The sequence below is a fragment of the Myotis myotis genome, unplaced genomic scaffold (genome assembly GCF_014108235.1).
Source record: "Myotis myotis isolate mMyoMyo1 unplaced genomic scaffold, mMyoMyo1.p scaffold_m19_p_15, whole genome shotgun sequence".
NCBI classification, from domain to species: domain Eukaryota; kingdom Metazoa; phylum Chordata; class Mammalia; order Chiroptera; family Vespertilionidae; genus Myotis; species Myotis myotis.
In genome coordinates, this window is record NW_023416319.1 from 49,278,370 (window position 1) to 49,299,798 (window position 21,429).

A 21,429-nucleotide genomic window follows, 5' to 3' on the forward strand; every position below is an offset into this window, starting at 1 on the left:
CTGGGTCAGTGAGAGCAGCAGCAAGCAGCTCTGAGCTTCTCCCGTACATCCTGCTGTACAGCTGGCCAGTGTCCCTCCCTGCCTCAGACCTGTGCCTCTGCAGGATCTTTCTAAGCCATATATGGCCCCCTCATTGCTCCAGATCCCAGGCTCTTCCTATGTCCTTTACATCCATACAGTTTCCATGTCAACCTATGGAAGGTGTCACACTCACCATTGGTTTCTTTCTATCCCCCACTAAACTGCCAGTGACTTGAGAGTAGAAACCATGCTTTGTACATAAGTTCCCCTGAGAAGCTAGTCTAGTTCTTGGCGTGTACCAGGTACACAATCAATGTCCATGGAGTGAATTTCCACTGCAGTGGATCAGTCTGGACAGTGGGTGGTGACCAGAGGGGTCTTCCTATTGGGCTGGCTCATGTAGAACCTCAGGATCTTTGCATAACCCTCAAGTTAGGGAAAAGCAAATAGTTTTATAATTCTCACATTGGAGAACCCTTGTAACGACCAAGAATAAATCTCCCATTAGTCTTGCAGGATGAGTACATTAATTTCCTTAAAATTAAGATGATGCTTTCTTTATTCTCAAGATCTTTTTTTCAGACAAACAAAAAATCATGGGAATTAAAGAATAATAAAATTGTTACCTCTGTTTTTACTCCCTAGCCTGAGAAATAAAATATTATTAGTAGCTCCACACTCATTATGTATCCCCTCACCCTAGAGGGAACCATTATTCTGAATTTTGTGTTAATGATTCTTTGAGCACATAAATGTATCCCCGGGCAAAATATTTAGCTTTCCCATCTTTTTAAACTTTTTTTATATATATTTTATTGATTTTTTACAGAGAGGAAGGGAGAGAGATAGTGAGCTAGAAACATCGATGAGAGAGAAACATCGATCAGCTGCCTCCCGCACACCTCCCACTGGAGATGTGCCCTCAACCAAGGTACATGCCCTTGACCGGAATCGAACCTGGGACCTTTCAGTCAGCAGGCCGACGCTCTATCCACTGAGCCAAACCGGTTATGGCTTCACTTTTTATAAATAGAGTAATATAGTAACTATTTTTTCCCATTCAGCTTTCTCTCTTTGAGGTTCAGTCATGATACTGCTGCTGGTATGAGTGTAGCACCGTTTAATTATGCACACTTCTGTTAATAAAGGCTTAGATGCTGGCTCTTAGGTGCTGGCCCTTAGGAACAATGCTCCTATGAATATGTCCGAGGTGTCTTTCCGTGCACACATGTAAGCGTTTCTCCAGATTGTCCACTGCCAAATGTGTTCATGATCAATGTTTCTAGGTAATACCTAACTCCTTTCCTAAATGGTTTTACCGATTCGTAGCCCTGACAGCAATGTACGTGAACTCCCACGCGTCTACCTCCTTAGAAGCTTTAAGATGGTTAGACTTTAACCCGAAAGAAAAAAAGGAGCCTCATCCTGGCATTTGTCTCCATGTCTACACCCTTTCTTAAGGGACAGAAAAGACACAGACTGCAGACCTGGGAGATTTCTATACAGGAAGTAAAGTTCTCCCTAAAGTTCAAGCCTAGACCGGAAGTTCCCAAGGGGCCAGGAGTGCAGGGAGGGTCCACAGGCCACCCTCCCGTCCAGGAGGCACCCGCATGGCCTGTATCCGGAGCAGTCGCCCACTGGTTGTTGCAGAAGAAATGATGCTTCTCTGTGTCCTTGCCCATCCCAGCCCCACCATTGATCCTGGAGTCAGTGGTACTACGAAGCATCACTTCTGAGCGAGCGAACTGGGGGAATCTTTGCAGTTCGCTCGCAGGAGGCAATGCCACCCCAAAACCTGCTGGATCTTCCAGAGCCCCACACAGGGCAGCCCCTTCCTCTATTCACGATGACTTTCCTCGCGGGCAATCTCCGCCTCACATTCTTTCAGTTTCTCTCTCATTTGCCCCTTTTGGTTGTTTGGGGAATTTATCCTGTTCTCTCAATGGAATCATATGAATGACCAGTTGCATAGCGGCTCCAAAGCAGTATTTTAAGACCACCACTTATAAAGCTGTCTTTGGGGGAGAGGAGAGTTCAAGTTTGAAAGCAAAAACTACAGTTGGATACTTCGTATTTTGAAAGTTGAAACAAGCAGAAAAATTTATTACTCTTAGCTTGGTTGATCCTACAAATCTTGATCAATGTTTAAGGCAACCTAAAAGCAAAATTAAAAAAAAAATGCTTTAATACAAGTAGAGCAGCAAAACTGTATGAGTCAAAGAAAATGGAGTTCAGGAAATTTCCATGTGACTATATAAATGAAGCTTTTTCATAATTTCAAATAAAATCCAAATTCAACATAACGGTGCACAGGGGGCACACTAATACCTCAGCACAAGCTTCCAGCTACTGCCCTGTCAGGGCTGACACCTCTGGAAGGAGCCAGACGCGTGCCCACCCTCGCCTGGTGGCCAGCTGCATGCGTTCACAAAAGGGCAGAGGGCCAAGTAGGGGTACAGTCAGCACCCTATTAGGGAACTGGTTTTCTTTCTATGGAGCAAAAGACCGATTTGCCAGCCAATCCTGGTCTCATATGCACAAGGCTTCCCACAGTGAAAAAATGTGGCTTTCACCAAACCCTCCCATAAGGATACTTACATCCGATAGTACGGGCTCATCAAGTTCTTCCACTCGGCTCAAGTTAGGTGCCCCATAGCGGTCACTGATCTCCGCCAGCGTCTTGGCTGCTGCTTCTGCTGCTGCTGTTGCGGCCGCCTCCTGCAACCAAAAACGCATTTTTACTTTTAAAGGGTTTCAAAATGAATACATCTGGGCAGAAACTTCTGAATTACACCATCAAAATTCAGCATTTTCAATTAATGAAATGAACCAAGATCTGTTAATGACAAGAAAATTCTAGGAATAGATGCTAAACTTGCATAGAAATATATTCAGAAATTTCAAATATGCCACTGTAAGTAATCACAGGGTCAATATCTCACATTATTCTGGTTTTTAAAAACACAAACTGAATGTCCAATTTTTATCCACTTTGAGATTTTTGCTATAAAATTTAAGCACACCATATCTGTGGCTTGTTATTACTAGAATTTATATCTGGCCTATCAATTTTGATAATCTCCTTATTAAACATTTAGCTACTAATGCATCAAAATTAAGCTTTAAATTCCAGGATATTCGTTTATTTCACAGAACATAGAATAACTTTTTTTCTCACCTCTGAAAGTGAACCACCTTCACCCTTAGCTAGATTTTCCATATTCATTCTCATCTCCTATAACACATAAAAAAAGAAAAATACTTTGAATACGCTTTTCATATTGATTACATGTTTACTCTTCAAGAATTTTTACTTTTACAAAATGCTATGATCAATTTAACAGTGAAAAGGGTATCACTCTTAAAGAAATGTTTTGAACACAATTAATACAAAACTGCCAATCAGGTTCATTCAATACTCTATACTAATAGAAGATGACCATGTTTTGTTTAAAATTAAATATAATTTTTTTAAATTCTTTATTAGTTAAGGTATTACAAATGTGTCCTTATCCCCCCCATTAACCCCCCCCCCCCATGTTCTCATCCCCCTGTTGTCCATGTCCATTGGTTTGGCTTATATGCATGCATACAAGTCCTTTGGTTGATCTCTTCCCCTTACCCCCTCCCTCCCCTACTTTCCCTCTGGGGATTGATAGTCTGACTGCTGTTTCTCTGTCTTTGGATCTGTCCCTGTTCATCAGTCTATGTGTTCTCTATAATCCACAAATGAGTGAGATCATGTGGTATTTATCTTTCTCTGACTGGCTTATTTCACTTAGCATAATGCTCTCCAGTTCCATCCATGCTGTTGCAAAAGGCAAGAGTTCCTTCGTTCTTACCGCAGCATAGTATTCCATTGTGTAGATGTACCACAGTTTTCTAATCCACTCATCTGCTGATGGGCACTTAGGCTGTTTCCAAATCTTAGCTATGGTGAATTGTGCTGCTATGAACATAGGGGTGCATATATCCTTTCTGATTAGTGTTTCTGGTTTCTTGGGGTAAATATAATTTTTTTAAAAATGAAATGGGCTGAACATTAAGCCTGAAGCCAGATCATTAGCAGATATAAAAAGTGACAAAAAAGTGCAATAAGCTCTTAGAAGAGGAGATTTTAGAGAGAACTTGCCATTGAGTAGAATTGTACACATAGTAAGAAAGAGGTGAATATTTCTGAAGGAATTAATGTGGCCCAAGTCACTATCCAAGGTGAGCATCCTCTTACAGCCCGAGCAATGCCCTCTGTAGCACTCTGAACACATGGGCGGCCTGCTTCTAACCAACCAGGCCTAGCGATGGCCTCTGTATTCTAAGCCAGCTGATCCTGAGCTGATTCATCTTGGCTGTTCAAAGATCAGCAATCTCATGACCCGCAATTATAGGGGACACATCTGGTACATTTCTTAAGGCCATTCCATCCTCCTGTAACACCTTAGCCCACCACCTGGCTGTAGTGGGAAAGTCCATGTTCTCATAGGACCTTGCCCCAGCCAGAGGATGAATACTTGACACAAATCAAGCCAGTCAGACTCCTTCCCCAAGATGCTTTTCTTAACTGAAACCAAAAAAGGAATCCACTATTCTAAGAGGGTAGGAGCTACAACATAATGAGGCCTGAGAGCCTTTATGGACCAGGTGCCTCCCCAATGCGCAGCAAACCAGGCCAGTGAGAGAGCCTGAAGCCGAAGGCCAGAGGACAGCAGAAGTGAGAACCCAGGTAGCATGTGACTCTCGGGCTACCAAGGGTCTGGAAGGCCCAACAGTACCAGAGCCCCTCATAGTTCAGTTGCAAAACCCTTTCTTCAACCCAGGATCCTTCCAATAAATGTCCTTTTGCAAATGACAGTTTAAGTTGTATCTCTGCAGCCACCAGAAGGCCAGGGTGAAAAGACAAAAGGACTCATCTCCAAGCAATGGGTAAGGCAGGGGTGCTTCGCATGAGAGAGGGGAGGGGTGATAAGCAGTAGAAATATGGATTATTGAAGTTATTGTGGCCCTGGTCACCGGGTCTGATGATGCCCGCAGATACTAAATAATGAGAGTAGCCCTTGTGGAGCCACAAAACAGATTGGAAACCCTCCTGTAAATCATAGACTTTCAATAAGTCAAATACAGTGTGAACCCTGAGAAAAAAGACACCTAGTAAGAAGGGCTTCTGGTGGCTAACTGGGCTCAAATTTTTAAAAACAGAGCCTAGAAGCCATTCCTGGGCCTCTCTTGCAAACTGCACTTCATGGAAAAGCTCATGCTGAACTGTGTGCCTCTGCACTCAGCTGCCTCCCTGCACTGTGTTCCTGCCATCTGAGCCAGTCCTTATAAGAATTTCCTGGAATTTTATTTCAACCAATAGGACTAAGGCTTTCCCTATGCCATGGAGCAGTGCAGTCCCAACCAATCAGAGAAACTTTAGCCTAACCAATCAGGACAGTGCCTTTTGGACCAATCAAACTATCAGGATTTGGAGTCCTCATTTGCACGAGGACGGTCCAATCAGGGACCAGGAGCGGGGACTTCTGTCTGTACAAGCCAGCTCCCCTATGTCTGGGAAAGCCTTTCCACCCATGCACCTCTGTGGCTGAGCTGAAACACTGAAAGGTGTAAGCCAGAGCAGGGTGAGGCAGAGGATGCACAGCTGTCTACTGAAGAGGGGCTGGCCCCACACCTGCTCTAGAGCTGTGTTGTTTTCACATCCGTGAGGAATCACAGTTGAGCTGTTTTGCACTAAATAAACTTCCCTTTTTCACTGCAACCCAAATTGGGGATTCTTGTTGGTATTGAATTGCTGCAAATGACCATTGCTTGACAATAGCATCTTGATAAAAATATTTTCAATTCTCTGATCATTTTGATCACTGTCTTCTTGATATTTTTTTTTAATTCTTTTGTGTGTTTTTAAAGGTTTTTTATTGATTTTTAGAGAGAGAGGAAGTAAGAGGGAGAGAGAGAAAAACATCGATATGAGAAGAACATCAATCGGCTGCCTCCTGCATACACTCTAGCAGGGATCAAGTCCTCAACCCATGAATGTGCCCTGACTGGGAATCGAACCAGCAGCCTTTCAGTGCACTGGGCGATGCCCAAGCAACTAAGCCACACTGGCCAGTGTTAATTCAAATGAAAATCTAGCTGATGCCACTCCAGCTAGTGTGGCCACATGGGACACATTTTGGAGGAGGGGAGCATTTCTGCAATTACAAAATTGCACCTGCCAACCACCATTAGCTTAGTTTCACTGCACACCTCCCACCTGATAACTTCTCTCGCACTAACTTATACTTCAGAGTCCTCTGATTCAAAAGCCCTTCTCTGGGCTCCTTGGGGGGAAAAAATTGTTTTTTAAATTGTTTTTTTTTAAATATAGATTTTATTGATTTCAGAGAAGAAAGAAGAGAGAGAGAGAGAGAGAGAGAGAGAGAGAGAGAGAGAGAGAGAGAGAGAGAGAGAGAGAGAGAGAGAGAGAGAAATATCGACGATGAGAGAGAATCATTGATTGGCTACCTCCTGCACACCTCCTACTGGAAATGCTGCAACCCGGACATGTGCCCTGACAGGGAAGGGAACCATGATCTCCTGGTTCATAGATTTGACACTCAACCCCTGAGCCATGTTGGCCAGGCTGAAAAAAGTATTTAATCATCAAATTAAAAGGCCAAAAACATTAGCAATGGTGGAGATGAGTTAAGCAATAGGTTCATATTTAGCACTTAAGATATCATTTCAGCAACATCATCAATGTACAAGTTATGAACTAGAATTGTTTTTATTATTCAATGTAACTGTACTAGTAAATAACAGCCCTGCTGAGGAGAGTAACCTTGGTTTAGGTTGGTGATGGCGAACCTATGACACGCGTGTCAGAGGTGACACGCAAACTCATTTTTTGGTTGATTTTTCTTTGTTAATTGGCATTTAAATATATAAAATAAATATCAAAAATATAAATCTTTGTTTTACTATGGTTGCAAATATCAAAAAATTTCTATATGTGACACGGCACCAGAGTTAAGTTAGGGTTTTTCAAAATGCTGACACTCCGAGCTCAAAAGGTTCGCCATCACTGGTTTAGGTTCTTGCTTTTCATCACTTTGAGTATTTCCTGCCAATCCCTTCCGGCCTACAAAGTTTCTGTTGAGAAATCAGCTGACCATCTTATGGCAACTAACTGCCTTATAGGTAACTAACTGCTTTTCTCTTGCAGCTTTTAAGATTCTCTCTTTGTCTTAAACCTTTGGCATTTTCATTATGATGTGTCCTGGTGTGGGCCTCTTTTGGTTCATCTTGTTTGGGACTCTGTGCTTCCTGGGCTTATATGTCTACTAGAGGCCCGGTACACAAAAATTTGTGCACTCAGTGGGGTCCCTCAGTCCGGCCTGTGCCCTCTCACAGTCTGGGACCTCTCAAGGTAAGACCACCTGCTTATTTGGCCTGCTCCTCGGGGGATTGGGCCAAAGCTGGCAGTCAGACATCCCTTTGGCAGCCCGGGAGCCCCCGGGGGATGTCCAATTGCCAGCGGGGAGCAGGCCTAAGCTGAAGTCAGACATCCTTAGTGCTGCTGAGGAGGCGGGAGAGGCTCCCACCACCACCACTGTGCTGGCAGCCATCAGCCTGGCTTGTGGCTGAGCAGAGCTCCCCCTGTGGAAGCACACTGACCACCAGGGGGCAGCTCCTGCATTGAATGTCTGCCCCCTGATGGTCAGTGTGTGTCATAGTGACCAGTCATTCCCAGTGGTTCTGCTGTTAGGGTCAATTTGCATATTACCCTTTTATTATATAGGATTCCCTTTGCCAAGTTAGGAAAGTTTTTAGTCCTTATTTTTTCAAATGGGTTTTCAATCCCTTGCTCTCTCTCTTCTGCTTCTGGTCCCCTACGATACAAATGCTGTTATACTTGATGCTGTCCCTTAAACTACCCTCATTTAAATTTTTTTCTGTTGATGTTTTGATTGGTAAAATTATGCTTTACCTGACTTTTAAATTTTCAGTTTGATTATGGACTTTACTTGAAGAAAACTACTTTGAAAAATCTAAATTAAAAACATGAAAGTAATTTTAAAAGACAATCAGGTTGAATATGTTGTAAGAATTGATAATGTTTCATTAATATATTAAAAGACAAAACCCACAAAACATGAATTTTAAAAGGTGCATTTAACTAAAATAAAAGTTAAGTCCTGGCCAGTGTTGTTAAGTGGTTAGAGTGCAGACTCAATTCTTGGTCAAGGTCACATACTTGGGTTGTAGGTTTGATCCATGGCCCAGTCTGGGACATATGTGTATGTGTGCATGCATATCAGTGTGCCCTATTATACTTAGACTAAGCATCAGCATTTATATATTTTAAAATTATGTATAAGGCTTTGATTTACCCTTTTTAAAACTCATCTTTTTAAGCAATCCCATTTACCATCGCACCAAAAAAATTAAGCTCCCTAGGAATAAACTTAACTAAAGAGGTAAAAGACCTCTTCTCAGAAAACTACAGGACATTGAAAAAAGAGATAGAGGAAGACATAAACAGATGGAAGAACATACCATGTTCTTGAATTGGTAGACTCAACATCATTAAAATGTCCATACTACCCAAAGCAATCTATAAATTCAACGCACTTCCCATTAAAATACCAATGGCATATTTCACAGACCTAGAACGTACTCTCCAAAAATTCATCTGGAATAAAAAATGACCCCGAATAGCTGCAGCGATCCTGAGAAAGAACAAAGTAGGTGGGATCTCAATACCAGATATCAAGCTGTATTACAAAGCCACTGTTCTCAAAACTGCCTGGTACTGGCACAAGAACAGACATATAGATCAATTAAATAGAATAGAGAGCCCAGAAATCAGCCCCAACCAATACGCTCAATTAATATTTGACAAAGGAGGCAAGAACATACAATAGAGTCACGATAGTCTCTTCAATAAATGGTGCAAGAAAATGAAACTAGATCACCAACTTACACCATACACAAAAATAAACTCAAAATGGATAAAGGACTTAAATATACGACAAGAAACCATACAAATACTAGAAGAATCCAAAGGCAACAAAATCTCAGACATATGCCGAAGCAATTTCTTCACCGATACAGCTCCTAGGGCATTGGAAACTAAAGAGAAAATAAACAAATGGGACTACATCAAAATAAAAAGCTTCTGCACAGCAAAAGAAACCATCAACAAAACAACAAGAATACCCACTGTGTGGGAAAACATATTTGCCAATGTCATATCTGATAAGGGCCTAATCTTCAAAATTTATAGGGAACTCATACAACTTAACAAAAGGAAGATAAACAATCCAATAAAAAAATGGGCAAAGGACCTAAATAGACACCTTTCAAAAGAGGACATTCAGAAATCCAAGAGACATATGAAAACATGCTCAAAGTCACTAATCATCCGAGAGATGCAAATCAAAACAACAATGAGGTACCATCTCACACCTGTCAGACTGGCTATCATCAACAAATCAACAAACGACAAGTGCTGGAGAGGATGTGGAGAAAAAGGAACACTTGTGCACTGCTGGTGGGAATGCAGACTGGTGCATATGGAAGACAGTATGGAGTTTCCTTAAAAAATTGAAAATGGAACTCCCATTTGACCCTGTGATCCCACTTCTAGGAATATATCCCAGGAAACCAGAAACACCAATCAGAAAGGACATATGCACCCCTATGTCCATAGCAGCACAATTCACCATAGCTAAGATTTGGAAACAGCCTAAGTGCCCATCTGTAGATGAATGGATTAGAAAACTGTGGTACATCTACACGATGAAATACTATGCTGCTGTAAAAAAGAAGGAACTCTTACCATTTGCAACAGCATGGATGGAACTGGAGAGCATTATGCTAAGTGAAATAAGCCAGTCAATGAAGGAAAAATACCACATGATCTCACTCATTTCTGGATAATAAAGACCATTATAAACTTATGAACAAAAATAGATACAGAGGCAGAGCTGCCTCGAACAGACTGTCAAACTACAGCAGGAAGGCCGGGGAGGGTGGGAGAGGAGGAGGGGGGCGGGTAAGAGATCAACCAAAGGACTTGTATGCATGCATATAAGCATAACCAATGGACATAAGACACTGGGGGGTAGGGGAGGCCAGGGGATTGTCAAGGGTAGGGGGGGAAAAAAGGAGACATATGTAATACTCTTTGTAATACTTTAAGCAATAAAAAATAAATAAATAAATAAATAAATAAATAAATAAATAAAATAAAACTCATCTTTTTAGCCCTGACCTGTGTGGCTCAGTGGATAGAGCGTCGGCCTGCGGACTGAAGGGTCCCGGGTTCGATTCCGGTCAAGGGTGTGTACCTTGGTTGCAGGCACATCCCCAGTAAAATTCATCTTTTTTATATTCAATTCATCGTCCAACTTTTTTTTTTAAAATATATATTTTATTGATTTTTTTACAGAGAGGAAGGGAGAGGGACAGAGAGTTAGGAACACCAATGAGAGAGAAACATTGATCCTGCAACCAAGGTACATGCCCTTGACTGGAATTGAACCTGGGACCCTTCAGTCCGCAGGCCGATGCTCTATCCACTGAGCCAAACCGGTCAGGGCCATCGTCCAACTTTTTAAAACTTGTTTTAAGTAATGATGCTCTCATCTAAGCTGCTAATATAGATATTCTATAAAACCTGCTTCTGTTTATTATTATTATTATTATGGAATAGAAGAGTAACATTTACATAACAGATATGAGCTATACACATACAATATGAAATATCCAGTTAAAAAGTGTAATTCGGTCCCTCAGAAGTTTAGTCTCTATAACACATACTTTGGGGATACCAGAGAACACTGGCCAAACCAGAGGCTTAACATTTTATACGAACACAGTAACTAGAGATGAACTTTTTTATTTAAGCTACTGCATAGTTTATTTACTAAAAGACATGAAAAAATCCATAGTAATAACATTTAAATGTAAATTATTATTGATAATACATCTAACATAAAGAAAAGAGATGCATTACTATGTCAGAGATTAGTATATTCTTGATATTACAAAGAGCTTGACCTTCAACATCAACCACTATAATTAGGAACAACCAACTCTTATATCACTATTACAATATTATTAATATCACTATTATAAAACAGCTCACAAAGCAGTTTTGCACACACAATCTTATTTGATCTTAAAATGATCCAGTAAGATATTGCTAAAAATAATATACTGTTATCTCTATTTTTCCAAAAGGTAAACTGAGATTAAGAGGGTTCTAAGATTTGCTTAAGTCACACAGCTGTGTGGGAGGTCTTTAGACTATGAATCCCATGATATAGCATTGAGAAAGAACAGCTTGAGGATTCTAAGAGGTTTTAAATAAAACAGACAATTATAAAACTTCAAATTACCTTCTCTAATTGTTCTTGAGCTCTCTGTTGTTCTATTCTCTGCCTCTCCTTCTCTTGCATTTCTAACTCCAGCTGTAAGGCCAGCTGTTGCTGAATATTCAGAAAAAAAAGTAAGCCATGTTAGAGTCAGATCAATTGCAGGGATTAACACTATCACTCTGAAATGTCCCAGGATAATTAAGTTTATACCCACCTAAATTTCAAAAACTTACAAAAATAAATGATCACAGCCACTGTTAATACTTTGGCTTTTACAAATATTTCCTGAAATATAAAATAAAAAGGAATCTTCCTTCACTGCTAATTTAGAGAAACACAATATGTACAAAACCAAGTCATTTTCTCTGTTCTTCTTGAAGCAACAAATGAGATTGCAGTAATTTTTTCAGACGAAATCTTAAGCATAGCTGGATGGGTCTTCAAACAACCAAAACTTGGTTGCAGAGGTGGATGAGAAACTCCTAAGTATACTATCTGAAACCATTGATAACCAACAATATATTTGGTTCCAACTCAACATATATGCCACATTAGCATAGGGTCAGCAAACTAAATTGTGTGGGCCAAATCTGACCCAACTCCTGTGTTTGCACAGCCCTAAAGCTAAGAACGGTTTGTATATTTTTCAACGGTTGAAAAATATCAAATAAAAATAATAAAAATCATGTGAAATTCCAATTTTAGTGTCTATAAATGAAGTGTGATTGAGACACTGTCATGGTCACTACAACAGCACAGTTGAGCAACGGAGACCATAGGTGGCGCTCTCATCACTTTGCATCGCTGCTCACACACCACAGCTCACGGTCTCTCTTGATTATACCTCAGCAGTTTTGCAGGGCCATGGTCTCACTGCGATATTTATTTTTAATCAGTGTATACCCATCATGTAAAGACAAGAAGTGGATTTTGAATGTTGTCCTTTGAAGACACAGTAGAGAATGGGTTATTTAATTATCAAATTAAATGACAAAGGATCATGTTGTTTTTGTTTTGTTGTTTTTTAAGTACATTTTTATTGATTTTTGAGAAGGGAGCGGGAGAGAGAAAGATAGAAACATTCAATGATGAGAGAGAATCGTTGATCTCCTGCCTCCTGCACGCACCACACTGGAGAGCGAGCCCCCAACCCTTGACTGGAATCAAACCCGGGACTCTCCAGTCTGCAGGCTGACGCTCTATCCACTGAACCAAACCAGCTAGGGGATGGGTGGTGTTTTTAAGCAGTGGACACTATACTAAAAGAATACAGTAAGTGTCAATATTACCAGGTTAAGCACGCATCACAATATTATCAACTCACCCAAGAGCAAAGGTCAGAAATATTTCAAAAGTTAAGACAAGTATTTCATCACAACAGAATTTCTTTACAAAATTAGAAATGAAAATGAGGCTACAATAAAAGTAAGTTTCTAAGTGGCTCATTTGCTAGTCAAGTAAAGACACCTATTTTCCAAGCGATATTTAATGAAAACATGCTTGATTTCAGTGTCCGGAAAAACAAGCTTACTTAACATGGTTAGCCTTTGGGCGAGGACAGTTGCTCACAGAGCTGGTGACATTGGGAGCAGCATCAACAGTCAATTAACAGTCTGACTATTGACTGACTTGTATGCATGCATACAAGCATAACCAATGGACATAAGACACTGGGGGGTAGGGGAGGCCAGGGGATTGTCAAGGGCGGGGAGGGGGGGGGGAAGGAGACATATGTAATACTCTTTGTAATACTTTAAGCAATAATAATAAAAAAAAGTTATATCCTTAAAAACAAATAGTCAATTAAACACCATGATTCTGAGTGGCTGTCCCTAGCTCTTGATGAGTAAACAAATGCTCCCACCGCTGCTCGGCCGTTGCTTATTCAAGGGGTCAGTGCTGAGTTTAAAGAGACGGGAAAATCAGCCGCTGCGAATAGTCTCCATGGGACAACTACAAGCCATAATTTTTTTCATAGAAGTTGAGAAGCATTAATTCAGTACAACCAGAAGTGAAGTCTGCTAAGATGTGTCACAACAAATGATGATAAAAATACGTGTGGAACCGTGGAACAGAAAAAGGCTCAGTTGGACAACTTTACAAAGCTTGTGAAAATAGTGTTTAAAGCCTGTGAGAATTCATTGTATTCAGCTACTATGCAGGAAATACTTGAATCTATCATGCATGTGGAGCCAGTAATGTCAACAGTGTCTACATTCACTCTTATGAACATCATCATCAGTCCTGTACATATTTTTGTCAGAAACAGGAGCTGAATAAATCTTGACTCACCCTACCACACCAGTTTCCTGGATTAACAGTGGGAATGCTTTACCATAAATTTTTACTATAAAAGTTCCAAGATGGAACTTTTTCTGAATGAGAAGAACCATTCTTAACCACAATTATCAAAAATTAAATGGCTCTGGCCATTAGCTTTTTGCTGCAAACTTAATAATGTTTTTTAATCAATTCAACTTAAATTTTAAGGCAAAACGGTACTTATATGTAAAACTTCCATTGCAGAAAAATCACTTTAACAATTAATGTGTGACTCCCAATGGCTAGCTGCTTTATATACTGCCAGTGTTGCCCAAAACAAAACCAGCAAAACAAGGAACTAGGCCTCCATTCCCACACAAAGGTGCAGCTGATGTATTTTCCAAGCACGAACTATTGTTCCAGAGTGTTGTTAGGCCAGGATATAAATAAAAAGGAAATTTTCATATTTCAAAACCCATTTAATTGTGTAATGAGAAGCTCTTACCTTCAAATGGAAGTGACTAATCTACAAGACAATGAGATGCTAAAAAGCAAATATCAAGAGAATTCTACAAATGCCTTCCAAGAGATGAATATGCTCAAAATTATATGTACATGTATTGATATCAATATTTGGCAGGACCTATGTGTGAAAAGATACTTTCAAAGATACATACATAAAATCTAATTTCAGATCAGCACTAACAGATAAACATTTTCAATCAACTTTGATGATAAAAAACATTAACTTTGAACTCCAACTAAATGAAATGTTATCTTTATCAAAAGAATTTAATTAGAGAGAAACTAAGATGGCGGCATAGGTAAACACCGGGAAATTGCCGCCTCACACAACAATTGAAAATTACCGCAAAGGACAGAGCAAACATCATCCAGAACAACAGGAAGGCTGGCTGAGTGTAAATTCTACAACTAGAAGGAAAGAAAAGCACGCTGAGAGCCAGAGGAGCTGCAGAGGTGAAGTGCAGAGGTACAAGTGCAGAGGTACGGCCGGCTCGCGCGCGCGCGAGTAAAGGGGGTGGCACCTGAGGACGCGGCTGTCTTTTTGAATCACAAGCTCCCGACTGCTCTGAACTCCGGTTCCGGGAAGTCTCTGGGGACCCAGGACTCATACGGGGAGAAGCTGGTCTGTCCGGCAGCGGGTGAACTTGAAGGCGGCTTTCCCTCAGAGGTGCTTGCAGCAATTAGCGGGTCACTGAGACCCGAGACTCCGGGCGGAGAATCAGCCATAGCTCCTTGATCCGCCCTTTGATTCCCTGAGACCCCGCCCCACCCAGGCTGTGGCAGAGGCTTTTGCATGTAAATGTACCTAACTGCAGCCGAGCCAGGCAGACCCGGAACTTCCAAGAGAAGGCCCAAAGCCCCGCAGCGGCTTGCATTGCTTCACAGCTGAGCCTCTTCGTGGCTCCTGCTGTGTGGCCTCAGGCAGAGGCTGAATTAGCACCTCCTTAGATCCAGGAGCCACTGTACCCAGTGGTCAGAGGGGGACCATCCAGACTGCAACTCCTCAGATCCATAAGGGACACACTCAGGGAGCAGACTCAGTGAGCACCAAAGCCCCACTGAAGCAAGTCTTGCCCCAGAAGGGTGTCTTCAGCACAGAAGTTCTCCCACTTTAGACACAGCTGATTCTCACAGCCAATTGGCCTGGAGGTCAATTCCTCCCAGTGATCCTACAACAACCAAGGCACCAAGAGTGTCCACCCCAGGTAACTGGGGAGGCTGAGCTACTGGGCCCTACAGGACACCTGGCGCGCAGGGCCACTCTATCAACACAGGGAAGCTGCCAAAATGTGGAGACAAAGAAACAGGTCACAAATGGCAGAAATGGAGGAAAGCAAACGATTGGATATAGAGTTCAAGGCCACGTTTATAAGGTTTTTCAAGAATTTTATGGAAACCGCCGATAAATTTAATGAATCCCTCAATAAGTATAGTGAGACCATGGAGGACATGAAAAAGGACCAACTAGAAATTAAGCATACACTGACTGAAATAAAGAATAATTTACAGAGATCCAGCAGTAGACAAGAGGATCCCAAGAATCAAGTCAAAGATTTGAAATACAAAGAAACAAAAAATACCCAACCGAAAAAGAAAAAAGAAAAGAGATTCCAAAAATATGAAGATAGTGTAAGGAACCTCTGGGACAACTTCAAGCGTACCAACATCAGAATTATAGGGGTACCAGAAGGAGAGAGAGGGCAAGATATTGAAAACCTTTTTGAAGAAATAATGACAGAAAACTTCCCCTACCTGGTGAAAGAAATGGACTTACAAGTCCAGGAAGCGCAGAGAACCCCAAACAAAAGGAATCCAAAGAGGACCACACCAAGACACATCATAATTAAAATGCCAAGAGCAAAAGATAAAGAGAGAATCTTAAAAGCAGCAAGAGAAAGACAGTCAGTTACCTACAAGGGAGTACCCATACGACTGTCAGCTGATTTCTCAACAAAAACCATGCAGGCCAGAAGAGAGTGGCAAGAAATATTCAAAGTGATGAATAGCAAGAACCTGCAACCAAGATTACTTTATCCAGCAAAGCTATCATTCAGAATAGAAGGTCAGATAAAGAGCTTCACGGATAAGAAAAAGCTAAAGGAGTTCACCACCACCAAACCAGCATTATATGAAATGCTGAAAGGTATTCTTTAAGAAGAGGAAGAAGAAAAGGGAACTCTTACCATTTGCCACAGCATGGATGGAACTGGAGAGTGGATAAATACCACATGATCTCACTCATTTGTGGAATATAATGAACAACATAAACTGATGAACAAGGACTGATCCAGAGAAGGAGAGGCATTGATTGGACTGTCGGGACTTGGAGGGAAGGTAGGGGAGGGTGGGGGTAAGGGGGAAAGATCAACCAAAGGACTTATATGCAAGCATATAGGCCTAATCAATGGACATGGACAACGGGGGGGTGAGGGCATGAGCGGGGGGGGGTGGGGGGTAGAGGGTAACGTGGGGACAAGGACACATATGTAATATCTTAATCAATAAAAAATATATTAAAAAAAAAGTATCATCAAACTCAACTAATTTGGATTTTTTTTTTTTTTGCATTTTGTGTGTGTGTATACAAATCCAAATAATTATTATTGCCAGCTTAATTCTTTAGTATTACTTAATAAAACTTAGGTTTTAACATTAAATATAGTAGAAATCAATGCTCTATGTATTTTTACTTCCTCTGAACAAAAAAGGAGAACTAATTATGCTTGTATAATGAGAGATGAGTGTACTAGTTTGGGAATTAAAAGCAATCAAATTAAGTTTGATTACAAATAAAATAACCAGACGGAGTGTTATTTTTTTAGTGTCTTAATATAGTTTTACTGACTTTTCTTTGTTTACTTTAATAAAACATATTAAATACAAAAAAAAAGAATTTAATTATTCTCAGTAGTAAGCTTATATTACAAAAAAATTCTATTCAAATATTATTATTTATTTCATCAATAAAACATTTGTGGAAATTTGTTTTCTCACTTGCTATATCTATGTAATACACCATACTACCTACATAATATCTTCAATTTTGCCTCTAGAGTACCTACCTTTGCAGAATTTGTCAACCTCTAAGCCAGAAAATAAATTCTCACCATCGATCCAGTGCTACCTAATAAGGTCAGCCTATTGAGCATTTTAAAACTACATTTTTAAAATAATACACTTTAACAAACAGAAATAATGAACAGTGATTAATACCTATTCACAAAGAGCTGTTAAGAGTAGTGTCTTCACATTCCTACATTCTCCCCACTAAGATAAGTAGCTGAGATGCAGGAACATATCATTCAATCAACATTCAGACATTGGTAGAGGAAGTGAAATGACTAAACTCTCAATGATAATGCAAAGTGCAGTTGTTAAATACCAACCAGTGTCTGAACATTCTCAGGAAATTTTCAAAACCCAATTCCTTTCTTCACACAAAGGAAGTAAAATCATTAGGAAGATATTCAGACAAAACAGAGCAAACAAAAAACAGCTTTTACTTACAAAATAAGTTCTTTAGTAGAAAACAGCAATCCAAATACTAGCCTGTTCACACCTAACTTTTCAAGTAATTCCAAGTCAGTATTATTACTATGAGAACACCTGCTCTTGCAATCAACAGGTAGGTGACCAGAGATCTGAACCCCAGCTCACTTGATTCCGGGGGTATGGAGAGGCCTCCCTGCTTCTCTTCATCTCAGCCTCACTCTCTTAAGCTTTTCTCTGTTGCTCCGTCTCTCCATGCGTCCCTTCTCCTTCTTTCATCCGTGTCTGCCCACCAGTCCACTTCTTTGACCATGAAATCTTTTGCAGATTTCATTATATCTTTCACTCTCAATATAATGCTTAGGGTTTGATACACAGCGGATTGCTTTATATGCGGATTGCTTTATACTGATCAACACAATACAGCTTGAGAAATGTTTGATTTCCAGTATTAACAAATTTTATCTAGGTAAGCTGAAGTAGATGAGTCCATGAAAGTTAAGTATCTCCTTATTCATGGTGTAATTTGTCTTGGGGAAGAACTGCTGAGAAGTTCTCCTTATTCTGATAGATGGGGAACAGACAGCAGCCATAGGAGCTGCTAAGAGGAAGGGCAGGTCCTCACTCCACGTGGAGCTACTGCAGCAGACGCGTGTCTGCTTGGATGGTCGTTTGATGTCCAACTCGACAGTTAGCAACTTCCCCACAACAATAAGCCAAAGGACTGAAAAATGGAGGCTCATACACGGTAATATTTTCAGCAGCCATAGCCATCAAAGGTGCCTCGAATGTTCTACCCACTATGAAGAATGGGAGATTAGGTAAAAAAAGCTAGTTTCCATGTCTATATTTAACTTTTTAGCCACACACCCAAATAACTGACTTCTTTCCCTTTTTAAGTGCGTAGACCTGAGTTAAGACTCTAGAGTTAAGTACTATAAGGTAGAACTATAGGGGTGACTTCAGTTTAGTTGAGTCTCTCCATAAATTAAATTAGTCAGAAGCCATTCTGGAACTTTCCCCTGTCTAGGTAATACTCCATGACCCATCCTCCAACTATTCTCTTACCAGCATCTCCAGTTCCCCAATCCTGCTACCCCAACCTGCTTCAGTCAAAGGGTCTGCCTACGCAGAAAATCACCTACCCACAAAGTCAAATCAGATGGAAACTATAAATGCTTGGTCTCCAACTATACGAGGGTACTTGACGCTACCAAGTAATGCAAAGTTTCTCTGCCAGTCTCCAAGGCCACCAGTTCAAACCTTCACCACTCTCCCACACCTTCCTTACCACCTCATTCTTGAAAGATGATCATGGTCCCTACTTCATAAAGAAGAAAGTCACACAGAAACTGCTTGCAACGTTGTGCCACAAAACCGATACACCCGCATGTACCTACGCCATCCTCTCCTCTTTCCTTGAATCAAGGGATCAAAGAAGTGCCCTTCTACCTGCCTAACCTATGCTCCAGGCTCAATTTCCTTTTCTCTTCATGGAGAGCTCATTCTAGAAATCATCCCCTCTATTTCATATCAGCCACTCCTCTTCCACTATGTTCCTTAGAAAAGAAAAGGAAAAAGGGAAAAATAAAATGTCCTTCCCTGAAAATCTGCTTGAAAGCATTACTGATCCTCGCCCTCTCCTCTGCTATACCCACCCCACCCACACTGCTCCCACCACAGTCCCACTAGTGGCCTGGAGTGAGCACTTTGAGGTCCTGTCCCACTCAACCAGCCTACAGGTGGTTGAGCACAGAGGGCTCACTGAGACCCTCTCCTCTTGGCTACCGTGAGAGCCCGCTCTCTGGGTTCCCTCCTGCCTCGCTGCTGCTTCTCCAGCAAAGACAACGCATGCACAGAGATGAAGATATAAGAAAACCATATGGAAGTAACCAGAGATGGGGAGTCTTTCAGCATGTGGGTTGCACCACGCCCGAGGCTGACAAGGCCAGTTCCATGGCCTCGGACTCTCCCACTTGTCTCACCTGCTGAAACATGAGCTCCTCCTCTTTGAGCCTCTCCAGCCGCTCCTGCTCCCGCCGGGCTACTTCTCTTTCATGCTGCAGGTCGGCCACTTCCTTTTGTCTCTAGCATTGTTTAAAAACAGTATCCCATGACTAATGAACACAACTTGCAAAAACAATTTGGAAAGCAACTTAATCACCAACAGTTGGGAAAGGATTAAGTAAAGTATAGTCTCTTGAACACTGTCTAATAATTTGGGAAAGCTGTATAATAATGTGGGAAGGTCTGTGTTTTACTTGAAAACTGTCTAATAATTTGGGAAAATATGTGTTTTATTTGAATAACGAGCACAGAGTTAAAATTATACATTGAATATGATCATCATTATGTACAATAATCTACAGACAAATGTTTAGAAAAAAGACTAGAAGAAATACTTAAAAATATAAGTAGTGGTCTTCTTTGGGAATTTCTACTTTTTCATGTTGTCCACGTTTTTGTGAGATAAACACACTATTTTTATAACAGGAAACAATAATAACAAACTTTTTAGGAAGCAGACAAATGGGACCAATTATTTTGCTCTTCTACACTTCTAAAAGAAGGTCCGTACTCACCAGCTCCTCCATGGTCGCATTTTCCTTATACTTATACATCCACAATGCTAGGTATTCTATCGGATCCACTGGGCGATGTTTTGCCACTTCTGCAAGGCCTTGAGTTAGACATTTCCCAAGGTGCTTCTGAAGATATGCCGACTCCATTTCTAACTCCGAACTTCTAAAAGATGTTTTTGCATTAATGCCGTCAAATTTTCAATGAAGGCACAATAAAAATAGAGTCCAGTGAGGCCAACAAAACCTTCCATTCTGTCAGCAGTCATGGGCACCTCACCTCATGATGGCACAAGCAAGCTGGCCCCTGGAACCTTCTAATGGTTTCCCAAAAAAGTCTCCACAGAAGTCACTACAACTAAAATAGTTTTAAAATCCCGAAGAGCCCTCAAGTCCAAGAGCAGAAGAAGGATACTGTCAGTATTGATTGTGAGAGGACTCTATGCCAAGCAATGTATGTCTCACCTAATCCTCACAACATACCTGAAAAATGGATGTCATTTTTCAGATGAGGAATCCCAGGCACAAAAACCCTAAGTGAAGAGTCTAGGATCACACAGGTGGTACATGGGAGAGGAGGGATTCATACCCAACTCCTGATTCCAGAGTCGTCACCCTAATGTCTGTACTAAGATGCTCCTCCCAAGCCATGGGAATCATTTTTAGAGAACATCACAACAGTCCACCTCCAAAAAAAAAAAAAGATTTCTTGAATCGCCAAAGAATAAAAAAATTAAACTTTCAAAGAATACTATATGAGGCTCCTGACACCTTCGAAGCTCATCTCCAGACAACTCTTCTGCTCCCACATACCCTGGGCTCTAGCTACACTGAACACCCTGCCGTTCTGCTGATCTCATCTTGCACATTTCCATCTCCATGACTTTTGTACATGATGATGCCTCCCTCTCCCTCAGCTTCGACAGTATCTCCTCACCTGCACGAAACAGACCATCTCTCCTTCCCTGAGCTTTCCCAGCAAAGCACAGACATTCCTCCTTCCCCAAGCACCACACAGCACGCGTCACACTGAGAATTGTCTGTATACACAAGTGTCTGTCCTCCCACTAAATGACAAGCTCCTCTAGCTCCTCCAGGAGTGTTTGAATCACGGGCTGACACAGCCGGTTCTCCGTCGTGGCAAATGCATGAGTTCTCTACTCTCCCAGTCTATCAGTTATGAAGATGGA

General features: G+C 41.1%; 1 protein-coding gene across 1 annotated transcript; it reads right to left on the minus strand.

Annotated features, from left to right (window-relative positions):
- Positions 1–2,146: 2,146 nt before the first annotated feature.
- Positions 2,147–20,389, minus strand: DYDC1 (DPY30 domain containing 1). Its single transcript, XM_036337179.1, has 6 exons — positions 20,243–20,389; positions 19,646–19,747; positions 11,406–11,495; positions 3,200–3,256; positions 2,620–2,739; positions 2,147–2,176 (listed from the first exon to the last, which is right to left on the minus strand). Exons 1-6 carry the CDS (start codon positions 20,387–20,389, stop codon positions 2,147–2,149), a joined length of 546 nt encoding a protein of 181 aa, XP_036193072.1.
- Positions 20,390–21,429: the final 1,040 nt, after the last annotated feature.

Excerpts from the sequence above, each read along its gene's own strand:
- DYDC1 (XM_036337179.1), bottom strand. The coding sequence starts at position 20,389 with ATGGAGTCGGCATATCTTCAGAAGCACCTTGGGAAATGTCTAACTCAA. Across the intron at positions 19,748-20,242 it reads ATGCGACCATGGAGGAGCTG|AGACAAAAGGAAGTGGCCGA; the intron begins GTGAGTACGGAC and ends AAACAATGCTAG. Across the intron at positions 3,257-11,405 it reads CTCAAGAACAATTAGAGAAG|GAGATGAGAATGAATATGGA; the intron begins GTAATTTGAAGT and ends TATGTGTTATAG.